General features: G+C 39.2%; 1 protein-coding gene across 2 annotated transcripts in view; it reads right to left on the bottom strand.

Annotated features, from left to right (window-relative positions):
• LOC101736650 (uncharacterized) overlaps positions 1–27423 on the bottom strand; it is a 260266-nt gene that overhangs the window by 24941 nt on the left and 207902 nt on the right. For both annotated transcript variants that reach the window (XM_038020819.2, XM_038020818.2), the window contains exons 3-5: positions 16376–16546; positions 14550–14694; positions 13718–13845 (exon numbers count right to left, since the gene is read on the bottom strand). In XM_038020819.2, the coding sequence (XP_037876747.1) occupies positions 13718–13845; positions 14550–14694; positions 16376–16546 (444 nt within the window). The remainder of the gene's footprint in view (positions 1–13717; positions 13846–14549; positions 14695–16375; positions 16547–27423) is intronic.

Genomic DNA, 27423 nt, shown 5'->3' on the forward strand with positions numbered 1-27423 from the left:
AGCTATTATAATTCAGCATAAATCTGTAGCGAAACAATGGTCAGTTTGAAGAACAGAATAGCCACTGTGTTTAGGTGATTTGTTGTGATATGTATTGGCACCGGATCCTTCAAGCATCACGCGATATTTTTCATCTAATAAATTAGTTAGGTTCAAAAAACTCAGCTTGTTTATCTTAAATCTCTATTATAAGCTAAGTTTCCCTTTAAGCTGTGACGACGGCAATTAATCATTGCTTTCACAGGCTGCCAAATCTGCTAATATCCTAAAACCTGTCCATCTTGTTCGGGTGAAGCGTGTACATAGAATCGGGATCATGGTTCCGTTGTATGGCAGCTTAACTAGAGCTTGCGAGGCCTTCGGGCGAGACAGGTTTCATATAAACTTGGTAGTTACACATTGTGAAAGGATGATGAAGTGCCTAGGCTCTGTTCGGGATATTAGTTCTCATGAGGTCGCCTTGTAAAGCCTCGTTAAAGTGGAACTTATTTTAAATTGATCGATTCAGTGGCGGTTTCACTTGAAATTGTGTTAATATTCGTGTGATTAACAGGTTTGTTTGCTCTTTGTCTTGGTGTTCATTATAAATAAATTGAAACTTAAATATACCACGATGTAAGAGAACCCTATATTGGGGCCAGATTAACGGGTTATGTGTCCCTAATTATTTATTTAAGGATTGTGTTTGAATTCGTTGTGTTTCAGCCGGTATTTTGGCAATAAAGTGTGTTTATTGGTCGCATAGTCTGGTTTCTGGACGAAGCTCACAGTTTACTTGGTATTTTTTAATTTTTTATTGTCTAGATGTGTGGCCGAGGTCACAGTGCAACTGATGTGGACCAATGTTTACCGGAACCCATAGATATCTACGATGTAAATGCCGCCACCTACCTCGAGATATGAATTCGAAGACCTCAGTTTTTATAGTAAATCGGCTGCCGCACCCTTCAAACCGAAATGCATTACAGCTTCCGCAGAAATTAGCAGGGTGATGGCACCTAGCAGTGCGGCTTCACAAGATGTCTGACCACCAGAATTAGGTTCCTATTGGTACGTAACCATAATTACAAATACTTCAGAATTTCATGAAGAAAATGCTCCTTGTTACTTTTATATCGAAGCGCATAATAATATTTAATTTACTGGTGATAGGACCTCTTGTGAGTCAGCGCGGGTAGGTACCACCATCCTGCCTATTTCTGCCGTGAAGCAGTAAGGCGCTTCGGTTTAAAGGGTGGGGCAGCCGATGTAACTATACTTGAGACCTTAGAACTTATATTTCAAGGTGGGTGGCGTATTTACGTTGTAGATGTCTATGGGCTCCAGTGACCACTTAACATCAGGTGGGCTTCACGCTCGTCCACCGACCTAAGCAATAAAAAAAAAAAACGCGTCGGATATTTAAATTTTTTTATATATTTTGATCGATAAAACTAATATTGTTCCAGTTTTCAATATTCCATACTTCACACAAAAAAAAGCGTTGAAAAAATCCAAATATTCTAATCGAAATCAATATCGTTCTATCACGTTTTCAAGATCACGTAAACGTCCATTGTTCTAACATAAAACTGGAACAATTTTACTTTGGTAATCATTATTAACATAATCGAATAAGGGCACAACGTCAAAAGGGAAAGAAAGGGGGCGTTCAAAAGCTTTTTTCTTCGCACCTCAAAATGAAGTTCACAAAGGGCCCACACTGCGGCGTGCCTTTGTTTCCCCATTGGATTCCGCGACGTCGGCAAATTAATATTCGATTCAACTTATTGACGTTTTGCGCCTTGGCAATAATACACTTTCGCTTCATTTCGTGAGAATTTTGAGGGAATTTTGATTAAATGATGGGTAGTAACGAAATTTTGCAGTAAGACGACAACCGAACTAGATTATTGTATGTTAATATTTTTTTTTATTACCCTTATAGTCAGACGAGCATACGGCCCACCTGATGGTGAGTGGTTACCGTCGCCCATGGACTTCAGCAATGCCAGGGGCAGAGCCAAGCCGCTGCCTACAAACACATCATAGTTTGAAATACTGCATTATGATATGTACAGCAAGGCAAGACTGCAGGGCAGTTGTTTAGTGGGTCACATCCAACGTCTTCCCAGTGTCACACATGCCGCGCTATTATTTATTTTTTGAACTTACCTAATTGCTTTGGAAGTCGTCTCGGTCTAAAGGATAAGACGTCCGGTGCATTCGTATGTAGCGATGCACCGGTGTTCGATTCCCGCAGGCGGGTATCAATTTTCCTAATAAAATAAGTACTTAACAAACGTTCACGATTGACTTCCACGGTGAAGCATCGTGTAATAAAAATAAAAACCCGCAAAATTATAATTTGCGTAATTATTGGTGGTAGGACTTCTTGTGAGTCCACAGTGATAGGTATCACCACCCTGCTTACTTTTGCCGTGAAGCAGTAATTCGTTTCGTTTTGAAAGGTGGGGCAGCCGTTGTAACTATACTGAGACCTTAGAACTCATGTCTCAAGGTGGGTAGCGGCATTTACGTTATAGATGTCTATCGGCTACGGTAGCCACTTAAAGTCCACCCATCTATGCAATAAAAAAAAAAAAACAAAAAAAAACATTGCTTCGCAGAATCTACCACCGGATCGGAATCGCGACCAACTGAGAAGATCCGGCGAGAAACTCAGTGGGCTGTGTCTGTCTATGGGTTAGTCGACAAGGACGTTGACCGTTGCTTGAAGAGCCTAAAAGCGCCGAGAATGGATCCGGGGGATCCAACAAGACAAGTTTTGAGTGACGGCGTCTTTGCTTTGCCCTGGTCACCTGGGTCAGAAATGTCTATATTTAATCGACTTCAAAAAAGGAGGAGGTTCTCAATTCGACTGTATGTTTTTTTTAATGCTTGTTACCTCATAACTTTTGGCTGGGTGAATCGATTTTGATGATTCTTTTTTTATTAGAAAGCTGACGCATCCAGTGTAGTCCCATTTCAATTTAGTGCAGTTCTGATAATGGTATTCATTAGAAAACCATATAAGTCTTAAATTTGCACTAAGTACGTGCGCGACAAATAGATGAATAACTCAATAACTCAATATCGCGCTAACCGATTTCGATGATTTTAGTGTATACTAATTTGTTTTGGAATATCTTTTTTTTTTCTATTTGAAGTCGGTTTTTGTTAAAGCATGTCTATAATTATGAAATAAGATACTACGTAGCAGATGGAAGATTTTGCTCATGATTATTTCAGAGTTTTATAATTCAAGGTAGACAAATTACTTTGATAACGGATTCGGGGTACGTTGCAGATGACAAAAATGAAGTTTGTCGCGGTGTCGATAGAAAAACCCGTTAGTTTTTCAGAACATATGACTGGTTTTTGCCTGTAAAGATCAACAGAGAATACAGGCTTCACCGATAAATAGCCACTATCTTATATTTGTATAAATAATCCATTAATCTCTAAATGTGATCATTTATGTTCGTGCTTCATAAGTTTTTACTTAAAATGCATATACAAATACATATACGTTGCAGATGTCTATGGGCTCCAGTAACCACTTAACACCAGGTGGGCTGTGAGTTCGTCCACCCATCTAAGCAATAAAAAATAATAATAATAATTCGCGATGGATATTTAAAAAAAATTATATATTCTGATCGAAAAAACTAATATTGTCCATTTTTCAATATTCCATATTGAAGTGAATTGTACGCATGTTTTTTTTTTGTTAAAGACCCGAGCGGAGACGGAGCGGGCCGCCAGTGTTCAATAAATGCATCTATGTCAATATTAAATGTAACAGTGTATTGAACGTGTGATTTCAAGAAATCTTTGTGCGACGTATTATATCGAAAACGCTTGGTAAACTTGTTCCATATTGTGTTAGCTTTAGAAACTGTGTTACAGAAACACGAATCTAGAATATATGACTTTTAAGTTGTGGCGGCTTTAAATTATTGTTATTTTCTTTTGTAGATCGCGTCATTTCCTCACTGCTGAGGGTCGTGACCATTATATTATGACAGGATTTTACTCCCTGTAATGTTCCGCCAGTGCCTCCGATCATTGGCCTCTCATGGGACCAATGGGATCCCTAGTGTGGTGCCGATTTGGTCGACTGCGCCCTCGCGGTCTCTTTCCCTCGATCTTCCCTGTCACGAATAGTCTCTCTAAGCTATCCGGTGTTTTCCGAGCAATATGACCGAAGTACTCGAGCGCGCGGCGAAGGCAGAGTGTGGACAGTCTTGTCTTGATATGCAGTTGGTCTAAGTGTAGAACTATGTGTTATTAAATAAAAAAATTCAATTTAATGAATTAGTTCTTTTATGTGCCTATTTAGAAAGCGTGCCGATGGCGATGGGCCGTGAGTGAGCTCACCAAACTAAGTAATAAATAAACGGTAGCTTCATACAGTAATTAATCTCACCTTTTTGTTTACCACTAGATTAGAACTTACGACCAACTATAACGTCAGATATCTGCTAATTAAAGTCCCGTCAAAACTGGCTCGAAAGACGAGTTAACACAGATACTGGATACGATTTTTTACTGGTGGTAGGACCTCTTGTGAGTCCGCACGGGTAGGTACCACCACCCCGCCTATTTCTGCCGTGAAGCAGTAATACGTTTCGGTTTGAAGGGCGGAGCAGCCGTTGTAACTATACATGAGACCTTAGAACTTATATCTCAAGCTGGGTGGCGCACTTACGTTGTAGTTGTCTATGGGCTCCAGTAACCACTTAACACCGGGTGGGCTGTGAGCTCGTCCAACCATCTCAGGAATACATAAAAAAAGATTAGACTACAATTTCATTGAAGTCATCAATTAAAAAGAACGCAACTAAAAAATCCTAATTGAAAATAAGATTGAACGTAAAACATCGTGAGATTCGTATATAATAATATATGAAACGAATGTTTGGGAATATTTGGAACATGCCTTATCGAGCGCACATCAATCACTGCGCCAAATATTTTGAGAGCCAACGCCTCGAGCAAATTGACTCTCGAACGGGAGTCAACGATAGAATTCCTCTTTCTAACGATCGGTATTATTTGTATTCTTATTCGAGAAGTGGAGCATATCTTTATATATATACTAGCCGTACTCGCCCGCTTCGCTGAGCATTATTATTTATTGTCATTATTATTAGGGAGTCCAACACTCATATAAAATATTAACCTATCCATTAAGTACATGTATTTTCTACATGGATACCAAGTTTCAAATCAATCGGATGCATGGTTCAGTAGTTTCCGTAAAAAACACTGTACATTTATATATTTATTAGTATAGATTTTTTCTGTGCGTGTGTTTGTCACGGAGCTTCTCCTAAGCGGTTGAATCGATTTGAATGATGATTTAATGATTTAGTTTTATCATTAAAAAATATTTGTTGTCTGGGTTTTTACGAATAGATCCTGAAAGTGCATAGTGAATAATATGGTGTTTAAAACAATTCGTAATATGATAGATTATGTATTATAATACAATGTTCGGGATATGATTGGTTTTTTGGCATCGGTTTTTTTTCCCTACCTGTGCTGATTGCCTTGAGAGGCTATTTCAGCGTCGCCTTGACGTGTAGGTGAGCTCATAGGGCTCAAATCGGCGTGTTGCTAACACTACTAGGAAGTAAGAGCAATGCTTCGCAGAATCTACCACCGGATCGGAAACGCGACTCACTAAGAAGATCCAGCGAGAAACTCAGTGGGCTGTGTCTATGGATTAATTTACTCGCCGATCCCTTCGTCGCAAGTGACGGTTTCGGCGAGGACGGTAACCGGTGCTTGAGGTACCTAAAAGCACAGTTAATGGATCGGGAGGATCCGTAATGACGTGTTTAGGGCCGGTTTCTTGTGGGATGTGTGATGATCTATAAATTTATTTCTTTGCATAATATCGACCGTTGCAGATACAAAAAAAACATTAGCTGTGAAGAAAATACTTGAGGCACAACTTCTTGATGATTATTCTGGAGGAACTCATCACCTAATGACGGGGGACTGTAGACTACGTCGTATTTGACATTCGATTGTGCCACAGAAAAAACTACCAGCTGATTTTTTAAATCGGAATCGATGACTATTGTCCGGAACACGCAAACGCCCCGAACAAAATCTCGAAATAAAAAAAATAAAAAAAGAGTACTAAAAATTTCGTAGAAAAGTCTTATTCTTGAAGATAACCAGGAAAAAGAGGAAAGTAAGGGTTTCGAATTACGTTTTCCATTTGTTTGTTTGTTCAATCCAGCTAATCCTTAATCCCTGGCATCGTGTTATCGCAGGAGTCTCCGCGGGGCGCGGTCGAATTCAAAAACGCTTAGAATATTTCCTTCTTTATAGAAACTGGGACATTGTCCGCTTAGAATCGTTCCTTGTTTAAAAGAAACTGGGACATTGCCTCTTCTTCTTTTTCTCCACCTTATCCCACTAGGTGGGGTCGGCATAGCTAATTTTCTCTTCCATTCTCTTCTATTAGCCGTCATATCAACACTCACTCCCCACTTTCTCTCTCATATCGTCATTCACACACTCCATCCATGTCTTCTTCGGTCGGCCTCTTCTCCCTCTACCATTTCCATACATCTCCTAGTCACATGCATCTTTTCTCTACGCATCACATGTCCATACTACGCCATCAGACACAAAACATAGTATCAGATTGATTAGCCCTTCGTATCATGATTTTCGATCATGAGGCTTAGCTAAAAACGCAAATTGTTCTTTTAAGAAACAGTAGTTCTTTTATAAATGGTTTTTTTTTTACCAAATGAGAAATATGAAGTAGATCTTTACTCAAACATCAACATTGGACATTTATAGGACGGAATTTTTTTGTTACGATTAGTTACATGTGCTTCTCGTCGAGCGATTAGCGAGTCTACTGCAACTCTAGTCTGACGATTTCTGTCAACTATGGCTGTCTGGTGTCAAAATAGAATGACACCAAGCGATTCACCGGATCTTCAGTATCATTCTCGAATTATACCAGCGCACTGCGAACGCCAATGGCATTTACTAGTGGAAACTGGTATTGTAGATGGTTGTGGTAAGAACGCTAGGTTAACGTATGTACGATTAGGTATTACTCTACCTACCTCCTCTACCTACTTCTGCTGTCTCATGCGTTTCATTTATTTTTTTTATTTTTCCTACCTAAGCTGATAGCCCTAGCGGCTATTTCAGCGTAACCCTAACTTTAGTAGGTGAGCTCACGGGGCTCAAACCTGACGATGTTGCTAACACGAACCCTAGCAAGAGTCGTGCTTCGCAGAATCTACCACCGGATCGGAAACGCGACCCACTGAGAAGATCCGGCGAGAAACTCAGTGGGCTGTGTCTGAGAGTTAATTTGCTCGTCGAGCCCTTCGTCGCAAGCGACGGGTTCGACGAGAACGGTGACCGGTGCTTGAAGTACCTAAAAGCACCGTTAGTGGATCGGGAGGATCCGAGATGACGTGTTTTGGGCGACGTCGACTGCTTTCCATTCTGTCCGCAGGATCGGGAATGTAGTTACCGGCGGCCACGATGAGAGGGTTCTCGTGTCGTGCCGCTTTATCGAAGTGGCGCATGGACGCCGACTGAAGATACTTACTGATGGACTCTAAGTCCAGGTCGTCATGGAGGTCGACGTTCCTGACGAACCACGGGGCTCCGACGGCTATCCTGCAAAAACGGGATTGAATGATTTGAAAGGATTTTAAGTGTATGCGGGCCGCGTGAGCGAACACTACACTTGCATAGGTCATGACGGGGCGTATGCAAGTTTTGTAGAGTGTCACCTTATTTCTAAGGGACATTTTACTTCGCCTACATATCATCGGGTAGAGACGTCCTAGGATGAAGGCGGCACGGTCGCGTACCGTCTTGATGTGGGGGTGCGTTTCAGTTTAAAGGGACCGACCTTATGCAATACAATTAATTGAGTCTGCGAATTGATCGCTGATGGTAGCGGCATTATGGCATGGTTAGCGTTGTGATGAAGATAATAAGGAAAATTATTTTCGGTAAAGAAAATCCTTAGGGTCCTCGAATATTTGTGTGTTATATGTATGCGTGTAGTTTATATCGTATACAATCACATCATCACTGAGTTAGCTCAATTATTAATCGATTAATTAACAAACTTAATTTGATTTATTATATTTTTTAATAAAACGATACATATACATGTCACTGATTGCTGATTTAACTGAAACGTATCAAAATAAAAACGAGATTTACAAATATCATGAATCTAATCAATAATCAATTTTTCTAATGAATTACGCACTCAACAAATGCTCACGATTGACTTCCACGGTGAAGGAATAACATCGTGTAATAAAAGTGAAACCCGCAAAATTATAATTTGCGTAATTACTGGTAGTAGGACCTCTTGTGAGTCCGCGCGGGTAATTACCACCGCCATTGCCTATTTCTGCCGTGAAGCAGTAATGCGTTTCGGTTTGAAGGGTGGGGCACCCGTTGTAACTATACTGAGATCTTAGAACTTATATCTCAAGGTGGGTGGCGCATTTACGTTGTAGATGTCCATGTGCTCCAGTAACCAACATTTAACACCAGGTGGGCTGTGAGCTCGTCCACCCATCTAAGCAACAAAAAAAAAAACAATCTAGAAGATGCCATTGCGTAAAATAAAAGAAAAATTCGGAAACAAAAACAAAACACAGCAAATCAGAAACGCTATGAGTTGACAACTTGCGAAGTTTTCGCTTGAAACATTACGTTTTTCTCAGAAATCAGTCCGCCTCGAGACTAATGAGATTACTCATTCGTATTCTGATGTTCGTTTCGCGTAATATTGCCCATGATCCGGCTAAATAGTCGATTTATCTTAGAATATTTTTTTGTTGTGTAAAATCGAGGAGCGCTTAACGAATAAATTATATGATCTTTTTGTGTATTCAAATCATAATTTATTGTGACTATCGTGGCACCTATGCTAGGAACTGCCCTTAGAATACCATCAATTTTTCTAATGAAATACATACCCAACAATTGTTCACGATTGCCTTCCACGGTGAAGGAATAGCATCGAGTAATAAAAATGAAACCCGCAAAATTATAATTTGCGTAATTACTGGTGGCAGGACCTCTTGCGAGTCCGCGCTGGTGGGTACCACCACTCTGCCTATTCCTGCCGTGAAGGTTTGAAGGGTGGGGCAGCCGTTGTAACTATACTTGAGACCTTATTCTCAAGGTGGGTGGCGCATTTACGTTGTGGATGTCTATGGGTTCCAGTAACCACTTAACACCAGGTGGGCTGTGAGCTCGCCCACCCATCTAAGCAATATAAAAAAAAAAACAATACGCTTAAAGTAATAACATTGTAATTAAGTTCATAGGTTCATAGTTCATGGGTGTGTCAGATTTCGCTTCCAGTTCAGAATCAATGTCTTAGTTTTACCGGCACTCACGAAAGAAGGGTTAATTTTAGATTAGAGACGATAAAGTCATTGTCTATTGATTTGCAAAGACAATTATTTTTCACCTTGCCGGTGGGTCGCTGAAGGAAAATAAAATAAAAGATAGCCTTAGTACGTTGCATACGTTGCACTGTACAAAAAAAAATACTAATTTAAAATGCAGCATTTTCCCTCAAACCTTCATTTGTTATGTAACTAACATATCGCTAATTATTTAATGATCTAAACATAAGATTAGGGAACGACTCGGTAGCTTTAAAAACAAAGTTCTAAAATTTTTTACTTACTATCAACTTAAATAATGTCATTGCTCTAAGTAAGCAGGTACTTTGTAAGACTTAGACAAGCCGATCGAACGTAAACAAAACTTGTCACTTAAAAAGTAATGGTATATATACACAAGGGAAGTCGCGATCAATTTATAGTATTAAAGGGCTCCGCTCAGATTGAAAGTTGACGCGCCCCGTCTACGGATGAGCCCGGGATTACCACGGGATTAGGACCCCGGCCCTCCGGGATACCGAGATTTCGGAATAAGAACTCAGCCGAGATTATAAGAAATGAATCAAACGTTCCGTTATATTGAAACAGGGAATTAGGGAAAAACGTTGAACATTCTATTAAATCTGTTTTGTTGTGGTATTTGTATGTTGTCTTATGTTTCAGTGTATGAACATTTATCCGTATTAGGCTTAATAGTTTTTAGTCCGCACGGGTAGGTACCACCGCCCCGCCTGTTTCTGCCGTGAAGCAGTAATGCGTTTCGGTTTGAAAGGTGGGGCAGCCGTTGTGACTATACTGAGACCTTAGAACTATATCTCAAGGTGTGTGGCGCATTTACGTTGTAGATGTCTATGGGCTCCAGTAACCACTTAACACCAGGTGGGCTGTGAGCTCGTCCACACATCTAAGCAATAAAAAAAAAATTATAATAATAAAGATTTGCATTTTGACGCTATTTTCAGACACGTTTCTCGGTAAGACGGTTCCGTGACAGTACTAGAGGATGAAGACGACTAGAGCACGTGGGAGGTTAACTTCGCGATGGTCAGATTGGTTGAAGTCGGTTATATATGTCCCACTGCATTAGCTTACCAGAATCACTGTATAGATGGTGAGAATTCGCGTGGCGTGCTAATTTATCAACAAGTTCATGAGATCGCGACCGACCGCTCTAGGTGAAATGACGATGAATAAGACTTAAATAATATTATTATTAAACATTTGAAAAACTGTGCAATAAAAATTATCAATTAATTTGTTTATTTTTTTATTTTACTACCCTGCCTATTTCTGCCGTGAAGCAGTAATGTGTTTTGATGTGAAGGTCGGGACGGCCGTAGTGCTACGAGTATAAATAACCTTCAGAACTTTCAGGTTCAGATCTCAAGGTGGGTGGTGGAATTTACGTTGTTGCCGTCTATTCTTAACGGTGCTTTTAGGTACCTCAAGCACCGGTCATCGTCCTCGCCGAACCCGTCATTTGCGACGAAGGGCTCGACGAGTAAATTATCCCATAGACACAGCCCACTAAGTTTCTCGCCGGATCTTCTCAATGGGTCGCGTTTCCGATCCCGTGATAGATTCTACGAAGCACTGCTCTTGCTAGGGCCAGTGTTAGTAACACTCCCGGTTTCAGCCCCGTGAGCTCACCTACTCGCCCGGTTACGTTACATAGCTTCTCAAGGCGTCTATGGGCTTCGGTAACCACTGAACACCATATGGGCCGTGAGCTTGTCCACGCATGTAAGCAATAAAACAAAATAAACTTAAACAGCATAGGAATTAAAAGGCTCTCAACGCTTTTCTTTTAATTATTCTCCATCGGTGGACATGTTTTAAAGACTAGAGAATACGTAGTTCTTAAGAATATCTGGATATGCAAGATTTCCGAAGACGATTAAAATTATACAGTGAAATTAAAGTATAAGTTATTCAATACTGAACTCATCACCCTGTGCCAACGACTACAATTAGAAAGCGATATAGGTAATTTAAGCGCGTTCGTCCTAAATAAATTAAAAATCTTAAGTTTGAGTGAATGGTATCTTTTTAAATTTTCAGTATAATATAAATATTACTTTTGGTTTTAAGTAAGTACTGGTGGTAGGACCTCCTGTAAGTCCGCACGGGTAGGTACCACGGCCCCACCTATTTCTGCCGTGAAGCAGTAATGTGTTTCGGTTTGAAATGTGGGGCAGCCGTTGTAACTATACTGAGACCTTAGAACTTATATCTCAAGGTGTGTGGCGCATTCACGCTGTAGATGTATATGGGCTCCAGTAACCACTTAACACCAGGTGGGCTGTGAGCTCGTCCACACATCCAGGCAATAAAAAAAAAAAAGTCAATTTACAAATAGCGACGCTTTACTTTTTCCTTGATTAATTTTTTTCGATATTTCGAATAGAAAAGTACAAAATGAATGGATTATGTTATAAGACCTTTATGACAACCTTACCGAAACATACAGCTGATATTCTATTCTATTCTATCAGCCCATGGACGTCCACTGCTGGACATAGGCCTCCCCCAAGCCTCGCCACAAAGACCAGTCCTGCGCTGCCTGCATCCAGCGGATCCCCGCGAACCTCAATAGGTCGTCAGCCCACCCTGTGGGAGGCCTACCTACGCTACGTCTTCCATAAGATAATATAATAATATAATAGCTAATAATAGAATAGGAAATATTGTCTGTTCCATTTTCTATAACTCCGTGTACTGTTCACGAGTCCAGTCAAGCAATAGTCGATAAGTTCATTATATTAGTTCCACGAGAACTCGTAGGGCGTATATAAGTACTCTTGGCGAGTGCTTATATAGAGTACAGTCGTTAGACATATTTATTTAAAGGATTGCGTAAGGGTTTATTCCATAGAATGTTTATTAATAAGATTATGTTTGAGATTTCGATAAATATGTTGAACGATAAATAATGAGGATTTTTTCTTTTGTTAGAGATAATAATAAGACGGGCGGCCTCTTTTCATTATTTGATGCGCACTATAGATACGTAGGTAAGTACATAACAGACATGGATACAGAGAGAGAGAGAATGTACTTTATTGCACACCAAAACACAATTAACATTAGAAAAATACAGGGGAGAAAGAAAAAAGAATGTCATCATCAATACGCTCTTAATTCACTTCAATGATTTGAAAATGATATATTGTTTTTAACTTTAACGTTTCGATACTAGAATATAAACATGACAAGGTGGTATGGTATAACCGGATTTAACATTTACGTAGAAGACTGAGTTTCTTTTTAGAAACTGGTGAAATATATTCGAGGAACTGGTGGTAGGACCTCTTGTGAGTCTGCCGTGAAGCAGTAATGCGTTTCGGTTTGAAGGGTGGGGCAGCCGTTGTAACTATACTAGAAATTATATCTCAAGGTGGGTGGCGCATTTACGTCATAGATATCTATAGGCTCCAGTAACCACTTAACACCAGGTGGGCTGTGAGCTCGTCCACCCATCTATGCTATAATATAAAATAAAAGAACTGGAATAATTGTATGTAAAATACGTCATAACCCAAGGAAAATGACGAACACGTGTCTGAGTTTTTATGTAAACATTTTATCGTCATCGAAAGCACACCAACGCATATTGGTAGGTGATCACAGTCGCTCATAAACGTAAGTAATGCCAGGATCATGAATGAGTCGTCAAGTAACAGTGATCAAAAAACGCCGTTGAGCTAATTTTGTTTCAGAGCCCGATGGTGTGTGGTAAATATGATCTTCTAAAGTATAATAAACTAACGCTGTGTTTTTTTTTTATTGCCTTTGTAGACAGACGAGCATACGGCCCACCTGATGGTGAGTGGTTACCGTCGCCCATAGATTTCAGCAATGCCAGGGGCAGAGCCAAGCCGCTGCCTACCGCAAACGTGTTTCTAAGTAACAGGTTGGAACTCTGTTGTAGTGCATGATAATATTAAGATGGTCATCTCAATTTCTTAGAGAACTCTCCATAGAACATGCGGTGTCGAACGCAAAGTGAACTGAACCCATCGTAAACTCCAATCCTGGCTGAGCTCGTACTCGCCATCTTGTTTTGGCGAAGCTAAAACACCTTGGATCCACCGGTTATCCTTCGACAGCAAAAAATCCTCGTAGATCCGTGGACCCGTTTAATTAAAACACCAACACTTACTTTTCTAATCAGTACACTATATCACTATGATTGAAACAGTTAGGGCGATCAATTAACTCTAGTCCCTGATATGAATTTCCCTCAGAACCAGCGAGCCACACCCAGCGTGCGTGTTATAAAGGCTCAAAGTACTCACCGACGCAGGGATTGTGGTTGACGACAGCAAAGATGCGATCGCATCGTTTCTTCATGTGCGTATTGGGGCAGATGCAACCAAACAGTGGCGAGAGACGTAACCCAGCCCAGGCTTCACGACAAGCCTCCCTGTGATAAACATATAATTTTTTTTAATTTTTTTTGTAGATGCACCCTATTAAGTGCCGATATTGCCAAGATTGCCAAGATTGCTACACGCCTCAAGACATGAATTTGAAGTCTCAATTGTGTTTATAAAACGGCTTTCCAAGTTAGCGAATCGAAAATTAGAAATAGAAAAGATGATAGTGTCTGCAGTCGTGGACTCACAATACGCCACGTACCATCAGCAACAACAAAATCTCATTTTTATGTACCAATGCTAACAGCTTAAGTGCCGAACGAGGTCTGATCTACCTCGTGCTTATTCCCTTAGGCACTAATAAATACCTATACACTCTCTCTTGCGAAGGCCGTAACTTCGTTTTCATTTAGTTTAGGAAAGAGGTGAACAGATGTCTTATTAAAACGGAATGCCTGCTGTGAATGTGTCAAGTACACCATTGTTCTTTTTCTTTTTTCTTTTTTTTATGATTGAAAGATTACTGGTGGCCCGGAGGCCTTTCCAGTTTCACCAGGACAGGTGGGCGAGCAAAGGCTCAGCCAGGAGGGGTGGGATTTGCTAACAACTGTCCGAGCGCCTCCGAAGGAGACCTAACAACTTAAGAGCAGTTGCTTCGCGAATGAATCTACTACCATTGTTCTTCTTCTATCTTTAAACGACATCATAAATCAGCTTCATCGATTAACAAAAAAACATTAGCATAGACTACCTGTCATCCATACGACATTCTCCGTCACGTGCTTTGCAAGCGTTTTTGAACCGGTCAAAGAGCACGGAGCAAGCTTTTTCGTTGTGGCAGACACTCAGAGCATAAGTACACGTAGGGAGAGTCTCGACGGGGTATGGATCTTTCTCTGTAAACAAGATTTTTTAAAGTAAACCATCGTGATTTGAAACTCGCTTCATAAGCGACACTAAAAAGAGATAGACGTGTGCAAGAGAATGAGATAGAATACTTCTGTAGGTTTCGCTTTTGGGACTAGTGAACTGCACTCATGGTTTTTTTTTTCAGTTAAGGTCTGACACCGATATTATGGGAATGCGGCCACCCACTTTGGACATAAAGTTGATATCACAATTGTTATGGTTTGGTGGCTGTCTCATCCTTTTAATCGAAATGCGTGATTAGTTCAGGGTAGCTATAGCCAGGGATACTCGTAAGGGCTTGCAATCTACGATACCACTATTCATACATACTTAAGATACATACTTCCACTATACATGCTTAAGTTATCGAATTACCAGGAAAATCAGGCGGGTTTAAGACAATAGGGACAGATAGAGAAGTGATAGCAGTAAATTTTGGGGAAGACGAAGTCTGCTCCTTACTTTCTATGCAACAGGGTTACTTAAGGTAAATTTCATTTATTAAAAAGGTAAAAAAACCGTATTTAAAATGAATAATTCTTTCTTTTCATATCCTATAATCCTTTCCTTCGATAATCCATAATATTTCTTCAAACTACGGATAGTAAAAATAAAATTAATAATAAATATAAAATAAATAAAACTGAATAATTATTTTATTTTCACTTAACAAAGATATCTCCAATCTTCATCGGGACAAGAAATGTGTCCTGTCATAATCAAACCGGTATTGCAATTAGTAAAAATGAAACATTACAGAGTAGAATAACTATTCCCACACGAGATCTAAATCAACCTCAGCGTTATAGCTATTGATATAGAAATAGACATATTCAAGATTATCTGAAAATAATTCTCAATAAACACATATAATAATCTGTAGTGTTTCGGTAAACCGTTTTCTATTCTATTCTAGGACAAAAGATCGGTAATATCATACGTTGTGTCGGATTGGATTGATACATTTTGATTGGCACGTCTCGGTCGGTTGTGTATTATATATTGTATTTATAAACTTCAGACTTTTTATTTATATTATTTAATTTATTTCTTACATACATACCGGTTCCTACGATTTTGTCAAAAACACGTTTTGAATTTAAAACAGTTGGTTGTCTCTAAAGTCGGTTTACGGACGATAGTTTTACGTTTTAACGTCAGTAGCAGAAATATTCGAACTGCTAGATCTGACGGTACGCGAGAAGAGAGATAAATGTGTCACAAGTCAACGCTTGGACCGATCATGCCTCTCTGTCGCTTGTTCCGCGGTCTCCCTTGCACGCTTAGACGGAACGTGACACTTTTACGTGCGTGCATCCGGTTTTCATAGATTTTTATGATGTTATCACGCCAAAAATGACATACAAATAAAATTTTAAGAACCAAGACTAGTCTTAATATATCATTTCTAACACAATGCAAGCTTTGTAGTTGTGGGTAGTTAGAAACTACGCAATATCAATGTTCTTTCGAATAAAAATAACACGACTATAAAAACACGAAAAGATAAGTTATATAGCCTATAGCCTTTCTCAAAAAAATGGGCTATCTAACACTGAAAGAATTTTTCAAATTGGACCAGTAGTTCCTGAGATTAGCGCGTTCAAACAAACAAACAAACTCTACAACTTTATAATATTAAATAAGGTATATATTTAAAAGTCTTACCTTTCTTCATAACGAACACGCAAGGGTGATCGAACAAGAAGTCCCTGAAAGAATTACATTCCGGATCGACGTTCGGTTCCCGGCAGAGACAGGTCGGCTTGAAGAACGGGAATGCTTGCAAGGTTCTTAGGGCCGCTTGGCACTTTGTCACGGTAACGGTCGAGCAAGCCACTGAAACAATAGAGATTAATTTAATACGTATCCCTGTGTTTCTTAAATCTTCTATATATATAAAAATTAATTGCTGTTCGTTAGTCTCGCTAAAACTCGAGAACGGCTGCACCGATTTGGCTAACTTTGGTTTTGAATTATTTATGGAAGTCCATCCAGAGATTTTTTTAAATCAAAAGTATACAAACAGAGCTTATAAAAGGTTATTTGCAACTTCACATAATATTTGTAACCTTCACGGTGGAAGTCAATCGTGAAGATTTGTTAAGTACGTATTTCACTGGAGAATGAAATGAAATGTAAAGCAGGCGGGAATGAAATGTAAATCAAATTAAATGAAAAGCAGCTCCATTGGACAGTGGCCGTAACATATTGTCCCATATCCATTAAAATATATCATAGAGGCCTGATGTAGAGCTTCATAAGTCCATTTACTCTTTAATCAGACCCCGAAACCTTTTTGCACAAAAAGCGGTGACTCAGTCAGTCATTCGGTCACTCCCTAATGTCTTGGACACGCAAAAACGATATCTAATTTCGCGAGTAATCGTACCGGCTGTTTTTGTTAAAGCTAGTTCGATTCCCAATCTAAAAGGATTGCGCCCAGGAATTTTAGAAAACGTGTTTCGTAAATGGTACTTTTGTCATACGGGTTTCGGCAGGTTATTTGGTTAAGGGCAGTGTTTGAGGAACATTATTTTACGACAAACGTCAAACATATAAGTGCGCTGTTACATATCTAGATTTTGTTATCTATAATATATAATAATTAAATATATGTATACATTTAGACGCATATAAGTATGTATATTTACCCTGTATTTTGTGGTACCCATAACACAGGGAAGGCTTATTTAGGGCCGGATGACCTTACGCGATTTGTTCCCAGTAATTATTATTATTATTGTGATTCAATCGATATTTTCATCAATGGCTTTTTTGCCACCATTTTATGAAAAAATAGAACACATAGGTATAAAATATTCAAAAGTTTTATAATTAATTTGAAGATCAAATTTTTTTACCTAAGACAAAATGGTAAAATTTTCGGTTCTTCCCAAGAGGCAAAAAAGGAATATCTTATGACAGCCTGGTCCACTTAATGAATATTCAAATTAAAAACGTTTGAAATGATTTAAAATTTTGCACAGTCGTTGAATGTTTGGAAAAACCAAAGATAATCTAATCACCAGGTTTTAGCAATGTACCTACACACATTTTCGGCAGCAAATTATCTGAATGCGCTTCGTTGGACAGCGGTTAATCAATACGAAAATAGGTGTGTACGGCATTATTACATTGTCTATTAATGACATTATCTCGGGCCGAGGTAAGACGAAGTTGTTAAAGAGAGATCGTATCTGGTATCAGAGTCTACCGAATTGAGGTTGCCACGATAATTAACAGCGCCGGCTGGTGTCATATTGTTGTATCTGTCTTGTGCAATTTTTTTAAAGATTGATTCTCTAATAGCAAATAATAAACGTGTCTCTAAACTTTTTCTCCCTAAAACTCTAGAATTTTCTTATTTTAAATGAAGATCTGTCTTGCGCGGCAAACAGACTTCGTTGATATTGTATTAATAAATATTTATATTACGGTTAATTTTGATTATAAAGGATAAAATGTTCCCGATTGCCCTTGTACAGGACATTTTATTTATGTTATTTTATATAGTATTTATGATACTATAGTACGTCTACGTATGGTACGTATTAACGGTAGGCAGCGGCTGGGCTATGCCCTTGGCATTATTGAAGTCCAGGGAGTTAGTGTCTGCTAAAAGCCATTCATCATCATCATTCGAGATGTGGTGCTACCGTCGCCTGTAACGAATTAGTTGGACACAGAGGGTCAGGAACAAAACCGTGCTTCAGCGCGTTCATATGTCCCGGAAAATGTTGCCTTCTATCAAAAAGCGCAAGATAGAATATCTCGGCCACGTGCTCAGGAACGATAGATACACGCTGTTGCAGTTGATAATGATGGGCAAAGTGGACGGAAAAAGACGTGCTGGGCGAAGAAAGAAGTCATGGCTCTGGAATATCCGGGAGGGGGCCGGTATTGACTCCGTCGAACAGCTGTTCCGGCTGGCTGCTGATACAGATGAATACAGGAAGCTAACGGCCAACCTTCAGGATTGAAGAGGCACTGGAAGAAGAAGAAGAAGAAAATCCATCCAAGGGATCTTGTAGCCTTACTGGTACACTACGAGTCACTCAGTTTTTTCGAAACTATTAAACTCACTAAGCATGGGTTGACAGATATTATACATGGTTAAGTACTTATAGTTATTCGGTATTCCGACGTTTCAGGGTGACGAGGGTCGCGTATTATCGACGCTACAGCATAAAATTGCTCTCAACTCGACTAATTTGGCGTCGGCTCTTTCAGCCAGTGAAATATGAACGACGATTTGTCATTCTCAAGATGTTATACCGGATAGAAAATTTCTCGAGCGATTAATTTTTATGAGAATTTCGCTTGATAAATGGTTTCTTACATTGTGATTTTACTTTTACTAGAGGTCCCGCAGTAGTCGAAATTCGACTATAATTAATTGGAATTGTAAGTTTGTACACTATTATGATTGTATTTTATACTTCTATAATCACAAATTTCGCCAAGACTACTCTCATACTTTTTATAAAAAAATATTAATAAAGGCAAACAATATTTAATCTATTCTCAATTTGACCACAGACGTCAATGACAAAAGTTTGACAATAAATAGTATGCATGCGTGTGTGCGTCAAATACATGGTATGTACTGTGTGTAATGTTTTCTTTATTAATTTAATGTATCTTTTATGTATTATTTTAAAAAAATATTAGCATTGTGCACTTCTTCTCTATATTCTCTATAAGTGTGGAAAATTTCATACTCCTCCGTCCGCGCAATTTTCGTAAAAAGGGATACAAAGTTTTTGCTTCACGTATTAATATATAGATTTTTAAACATTTAGCGAATGTGGCGCTCGTGCGATTGCTAATGGACGTTTGATTGTCATAAATAAGTTATAATTGATACAATTAATGCTTTGATTCAATTACGACATCTTTATCAGAATTTTGGGTCAAAAAGGACGTATAAAAGACTGATGAGTTGTACAGTCGTAAGGTATCTTCAGACTTTGTGTGCTTAGTGCGAGTTTTTTAACGTTCTCGATAGCGTAAAAGTTAACTCAAATTTGTACGGAGTTGGAACGTTTGCCCACGTTTGCCACTAGGGGCGCTGTTTCAACTGCATACTTTTAGTTAACTTTTACGCTATCGAGAGTTCTCATCGATGAACAATTCGGATTCCGTACAAATCACTCATGCGTTCAACAGGTGCACCGCCTCACGGAGCACATTCTTGTGGGGCTTAATCGACCAAAACCGTTATACACGGGAGCTCTCTTCTTCGACGTCGCAAAAGCGTTCGACAAAGTCTGGCACAATGGTTTGATTTTCAAACTATTCAACATGGGCGTGCCGGATAGTCTCGTGCTCATCATACGGGACTTCTTGTCGAACCGCTCTTTTCGATATCGAGTCGAGGGAACCCGCTCCTCCCCACGACCTCTCACAGCTGGAGTCCCGCAAGGCTCTGTCCTCTCACCCCTCCTATTTAGCTTATTCGTTAACGATATTCCCCGGTCGCCGCCGACCCATTTAGCTTTATTCGCCGACGACACGACTGTTTACTATTCCAGTAGAAACAAGTCCCTAATCGCGAAGAAGCTTCAGAGCGCAGCCCTAGCCCTAGGACAGTGGTTCCGAAAATGGCGCATAGACATCAACCCAGCGAAAAGTACTGCGGTGCTCTTTCAGAGGGGAAGCTCCACACGGATTTCCTCCCGTATTAGGAGGAGGAATCTCACACCCCCGATTACTCTCTTTAGTCAATCCATACCCTGGGCCAGGAAGGTCAAGTACCTGGGCGTTACCCTGGATGCATCGATGACATTCCGCCCGCATATAAAATCAGTCCGTGACCGTGCCGCGTTTATTCTCGGTAGACTCTACCCCATGATTTGTAAGCGGAGTAAAATGTCCCTTCGGAACAAGGTGACACTTTACAAAACTTGCATAAGGCCCGTCATGACTTACGCGAGTGTGGTGTTCGCTCACGCGGCCCGCACGCACATAGACACCCTTCAATCTCTACAATCCCGCTTTTGCAGGTTAGCCGTCGGAGCTCCGTGGTTCGTGAGGAACGTTGACCTACACGACGACCTGGGCCTCGAATCTATACAGAAATACATGAAGTCAGCGTCGGAACGGTACTTCGATAAGGCTATGCGTCATGATAATCGCCTTATCGTAGCCGCCGCTGACTACTCCCCGAATCCTGATCATGCAGGAGCCAGTCACCGTCGACGCCCTAGACACGTCCTTAAGGATCCATCAGATCCAATAACCTTCGCACTAGACGCCTTCAGCTCTAGGAGCAGGCTTAGGGACCTCGGTAACCGTACTCGTCGAACTCGACAAAGAGTTCGCCGTGCAACCTAACCCATGAATCAGCTCGCTGAGTTTCTCGCCGGATCTTCTCAGCGGGTCGCGATTCCGATCCGGTAGTAGATTCATTCGCGAAGCAGCTGCTCTTGAGCTGTTAGGTCTCCTTCGGAGGCGCTCGGGTAGCTGTTAGCAAATCCCACCCCTCCTGGCTGAGCCTTTGCTCGCCCACCTGTCCTGGTGAAACTGGAAAGGCCTCCGGGCCACCAGTAATCCTTCAATCATAAAAAAAAAAAAAATAAAAAAAAAAAAAAAAAAACGCTATCGAGAACGTTAAACAACTCGCACTACGCACATAGAAGTCTGAAGGATGTTGAAGGCATTGTCATTCTACATTAAACAAGACATTAACACGAGCTCACCCACTAACTACTTAAGACTAGTACTATTACTACTCATCCTATTCATCCGTAGTAGTCCTTGCTTTATTTTTCTAGTAATTCTAGTGTGAAGGACTGAATGACGTATTTGTGAGCTTGAACGGATAGGTGTTACTATGCTCCAGATTTCTCGGTGCGCTGTGAGGTGCTCATCTATATATTAAGACGTGAAGCAAAAACTTTGTATCCTTTTTTACGAAAATTGCGCGGATGGAGGAGTATGAAATTTTCCACACTTATAAAGAATATAGAGAAGAAGTGCACAATGCTGATATTTTTTTAAAATAATGCATAAAAGATACATTAAATCAATAAACAAAAAACATTACACACACTACATACCATGTATTTGACGCACACACGCATGCATACTATTTATTGTCAAACTTTTGTTCTTGACGACTGTTGTCAAATTGAGAATAGAATATGGTTTGTCTATGTTAATATTTGTTTTAGTGTAGTCTTGGCGAAATTTGTGATTATAGAAGTATAAAATACAATCATAATAGTGTACAAACTTACAATTCCAATTAATTATAGTCGAATTTCGACTACTGCGGGACCTCTAGTTTAAGTTAACTAACAATTTCATTGTATATCAGTATAAAATATAAACATCTATTTGAATGTTTATTATGTGTATTTTAATTTTACAAAACTTTTATTCTTTTAAAAAACAAAGATTGTTTTTAAATCAAGACCGCTGAAAGTTTTCGCATTTGCATTTCGCATTTGCATAAACTTATTACGTGTTTTTTATTTAAATAGCATCGGATTGTGTTTGAGCTTATGAATACAAACAAGCTCTGTTGCATTGAGAATTGAATGTACTTGTCTTATTTCGCGGTACTTATTTCAGTGAATCGGTACGTCTCTAGTAAGTTTTTTAAGTGTGGATTGAACTATTAAATTGAATTACCGGTGGTAGGACCTCTTGTGAGTCCGCACGGGTAGGTACCACCATCCCGCCTATTTCTGCGGTGAAGCAGTAATGCGTTTCATTACACGATGTTATTCCTTCACCGTAGAAGTCAATTGTGAACATTTGTTAAGGATGTATTTCATCAGGAAAATTGGCACTTGCCTGCTGGATTCGAACACCGTTGCATCGCTACATACGAATGGACGTCTTACATTTTAGGACACGATTACTAAATTACCGTGTAAAGTTTATCGCGACGAGTCTTATTTATATATATTGACTTTAAAAATTGTTAGAACTGCCCTTTTCTGTTTGAGGAAACACAGTAAAATCATCAATATACGTTACACAATTTGATTCAGTCATGTTCCCATTGTTGTTAATTTTTGTAATGATTTGACCGGATTCTATTGTTGGTTAGTGATGTTGCTTTTCTTTTGTTCGCACCGGTCTGCGTGAAGTTGGAATAGCCCCTTAGGTTGGGTTCACACGGCAATGTTCTGCACGTTTATTTGCAGTATACGTCTTAACGAATGAATAGTGGCACATGCATTGTACATAGAACCATTCTCATGTCGTTTGTACTGCAAAAAATTGTACACCGCTTATGCGTTTAAATGAATACTCAACTTATCAAGCAAATCGAATGAACTTTAACATTGCAGTGGCGTATAATATAGCTCTGTCTCGTTCACACGTTCGTTTTTACACGAATGAAAATCTACCGTATGATTGTACGTTAAAATCATGAATACAGAGAAAACGTGCAAGACAATGCCGTGTGAACCCAACCTTAGGCTACCAACGGTTCGGCACCCGGTCACCGTCCTCGCCGGACCCGCCGCTTGCGACGAAGGGCTCGACGAGTAAATTAATCCATAGACACAGCCCACTGAGTTTCGCGCCGGATCTTCTCAGTGGGTCGCGTTTCCGATCCGGCGGTAGATTCTGCGAAGCACTGCTCTTGCTAGGGCTAGTGTTAGCAACACACCCGGCTTGAACCCCGTGAGCTTACCTACACGTCAAGGAGAAGCTGAAATAGCCTCTTAAGGCTATCAGCATAGGTAGGAAAAAAAATAAGAAAAAAACAAACGTGTGGCACTCGGGAACTGCCACGGTAAAGCTATTGCAAAGCATTTTTTATCAACTTATGCAATAATAATTAGACAATGTTAATTTAATATTAAAACAATAATAAAACAAGACCACGCTATATTAAACATTAATAAAAGCAAAATCTTAACAGTCCCCTTCACACTATAAGCTAGACCGTGCGAGAGAGAGATGGGCAGACTTTTCATGATGCGCATGCAGTGTGACGTCACGCCACGCGCTTATTTACAAGCACTACACAAGCGCAACGTGTGAATGTGTTGAACGCGAGCTACATGGTAGGCGGAGTGAGGGGTTAGGTTTTTTTTCGTTACGGAATTTCATGATTCGGTCCCCGTGCTCAAGGCCCGCGATAAAAGCTATGCAATAGCTTAAAAAAAGATTCGACAGGAAAAAAAAGGTTCGTGAAATGGCGAACAGCGATTATGAGTATATTAATCATAATTTTTTTATTCAGGCTCATGTAGCCAGCTCTGGGTATTTAGGTACTCGAGTTAAGGGGTATTTTAAAGTATTACTGTTTATTCACGGACAGAGTTTCTGCTTATAAATATCTCAGCAGAATGAATACCGGCTGAGCTCGCCGCATTTATACGGTTCGAAGCCGCTTAGAATTCTAAAAGGAAAGTGGTTACTTCCGAAATGCTATTTCCCAGACATTATTCGTTTATTTGTCGTAAGCATCAAACACAAAAATGACATTAATTTTGTAGATTTTTTATAATCTGGCTTTATATAAGCACATATTATATAAATCAATGTTCTAGTGACGACGTTAACGGATTAAAATTTTCTAATATGCAATTATAATAAGGTAAAGTAAATTGAGCATTTATCAGTAGTGATTTGAGCCTTAATAGAAACTAATCGGTTATATTATTTCCGATGTTTCGAATGCTTCACAGGTTTTGCGGTCACGGACGACAAAGAGGTTATTCGTCGCGACTTTTTAATATTGTACTGATTTTTATAAACAAAGATAAATAACTAAGTAGAGTATTATCTTTTGTTTGTAAGTCAATTTATAGTCAATAGCTACAGATATAAGAAATAGATGCTTCAAACTATACGTACCAGGTCCACGATCCCGTGGTATGCTCAAGAAACGCTGGTTGAATGTGGTAAAGGCGGATATGGACGAGAATAACCTCATCCAGAAGGATGCCGAAGACCGGGAAAAGTGAAGTAGGAAAGCAGACCTAGGCATTAAACCGGGAAAACGCCAGGAAGAAGACGAAGAAGAAGCTATAGAAGAGCTTCGGTATTATCGATAAGAAAAATGCAAGAACTCAGTTTTATTGAAAATATCAATAAAGACACTAGTGTAAGAAAATGTAATACCTACATTAAATGAATTTGAACGCTGAGGTGTCAGTGATTACGGTCGTATTTCGATTATAATGTGAACACTAGCTGAATTTAAATAATCATCCAAACACTATTTCCGTGTCAAATTATAATAATATTTAAACCTTATATAAGTTATTTTTATTATTAGTTTGGGGTTCGTTCCCGCATCAAACAAAAAGACAAACATTCGTGCTAAAAACAATTTTGTTCGCTCTGTTTTGTTACTAGCTGTTTACTTTTCTCCATGTCTCCTTGTCTCCATTTTTTATGCACGTATCGGTCATCGAAACAGTCCCAAAACTCCCGGAAGTGTCTTTCCTCAAGTTTTTTTTTTTAGGGATTTTATGACCTGGTAACTAAGACCTTTAAGTCATGTCTTATTTTAATTTATATTCTTAATTTTATGAAAAATGATAATATGGAGTGAAATGAAATGAGATGATATGGGATGAAATACAATCTCAGTAAAATTGTGGTCATTTACTGAGATTTCCCGCCAAAAAGTCTTCTTTCCTCAAGAAAGCTTCGGATCCTTGACAGATTATCTGTCGAAAGGCTTCGCAGTATTATATTCATTCGTAGATTCGGTACATGGGAAAACATCAGTGTTTGATAAGATATTAAAAATTCCCTACATTGTTCAAGTGAATGATGAATACGGCAGGTACATACTATATCTTTCTAATCATAATCCTTCAACTATTGTAGTAAGTCAATTTAAGAATTATTCTTGTATTTTTCTAAAATTTGGTGAGCTGTATTGTATGCATTATGTAGCATTGCAGTCTTGTGACAAAATTGTTATCTAAGCAAATAGATTCATAAAAAAATATTAATAATGTAGAAACTGATAAAAATAGTATACAAATATGCCACACTATATTATATTGTGGTGAGTGGTGACCATTTATTTTCGATCATTTTTGTCTTCCAACTGGAAGATAGGCAGAGGGGACGCAGACCATACAGCCATACATATTTTTTTATAAAATAAAATCAATCACCTCCCAATACAAAACGCGGTTGAAATCAGTCGGGTTTTGTAAATATTGCACGGCATTTTAAAGAGAAAGACTTAAGGAAACAATAAACGTGAAATTAATAGTAAACCGTAAAACTTGTTTGAACAAACATTCTGATATAATTCAATAAACAAATGCTATTTCAACAAGAATTAGGTCGCTCACACAGAACATTACTCATGGAAATGTTTAATCAATATTAACCAGAAATAATATCCAATGGAATTATGCGTTCGACAATTTGTAGCATGAAATACACGTATGTAATGCCCTGAAGATAAATTCGTATGCCTTGTTTCGTTATTTATTAATTGGTAATTTAAAACTTTTGATTTCTAGTTGATAATTTTTAGTCTTTAATTCTATAATGAGCAAACTTGATAACGAACTGGCGATTGTCGAGTTTAATGTCAATAAACTTATTTTTATATATTATTATGAAAAATAAGACGGTAGTTAGCAAAATGTTTGCTTTAATTGTCAATGCACTAGTTTTTCATCAAACTCTACGTCTTTCTGGAACTTGCTTTGTCTATCTCTGGCCCTGAAGGCGTGCTACATGTCCAGCCCATTTCCATATTAAAGTTAAGCCTTGAATTAATACATCATTCTTATATTCTAACTTACATTTTGCTTAAACGAAAAAGGAAAATAAAACATTGTTTCATTCCTAAGGATATAGTCGGGAATCTTCAGTGGATTTTGTATTTTTACCAGGACTGCACGCCTTTTAGGATGTAAACGTAAAAGAGGAATATTTTCTGTGCATTAGGTGGTGACAAAACGGCCCTGTGTCAAAGGTCAGTCCCTTGTCATGCGGTTCATTGTACGAACTCGACATTCTGAGCTGGGCTTTACCGTCCTATTTTATAACTTGTGACTAAAGTTAATTTTGTGAAGCATTCTATTTCAAAATCTAATTATATATTTTTTCCAACACGGAGAACCCTAATTTGGGACCGGATGACCGTGTGTGATTTGTTCCCAGTTATTTATTTATTAGTTTTCGTTTTTATTTGCTTAGATAGGTAGACGAAGCTCACAGTCCACCTGGTGTTAAGTGGTTACTGGAGCCCATAGACAACTACAACCTAAATGCCACCACCCACCTTGAGATATGAGTTCTAAGATCTCTGTATACTTACAACGGCTGCCCCACCGACTTTCAAACCGAAATACGTTACTGCTTCACGGCAGAAATAGGCGGTGTGGTGGTACCTACCCGTGCGGACTCACAAGAGGTCCTACTCTTACCACCAGTAAAATTATTATTAAAATTATTTTTATTCCTTCATCGCGGAAGTCATTTGTGGACATTCGAGTTTAATTTTTTTATTTTATTTTTTTGCTTTTGCAGGCAGACGATCATACGGCCCACCTGATGGCAAGCGGTTACCTTCACTCATGGACGTCAGCAATGCCAGGGGCAGTGCCAAGCCGCTGCTTACCATAAAACCACTTTAGCCACTGTCATAGTTAACTGAAATATAAACCACGATATCTTTATATGCGCATCTGCTATTCAAAGTGAAAGCGGTAGTCTTACATATTTAGAAACAAAAAAAAACCAACAAGCCAGACCAAACC

This window comes from Bombyx mori, chromosome 27 (assembly GCF_030269925.1).
Source record: "Bombyx mori chromosome 27, ASM3026992v2".
In the NCBI taxonomy this organism is placed as follows: domain Eukaryota; kingdom Metazoa; phylum Arthropoda; class Insecta; order Lepidoptera; family Bombycidae; genus Bombyx; species Bombyx mori.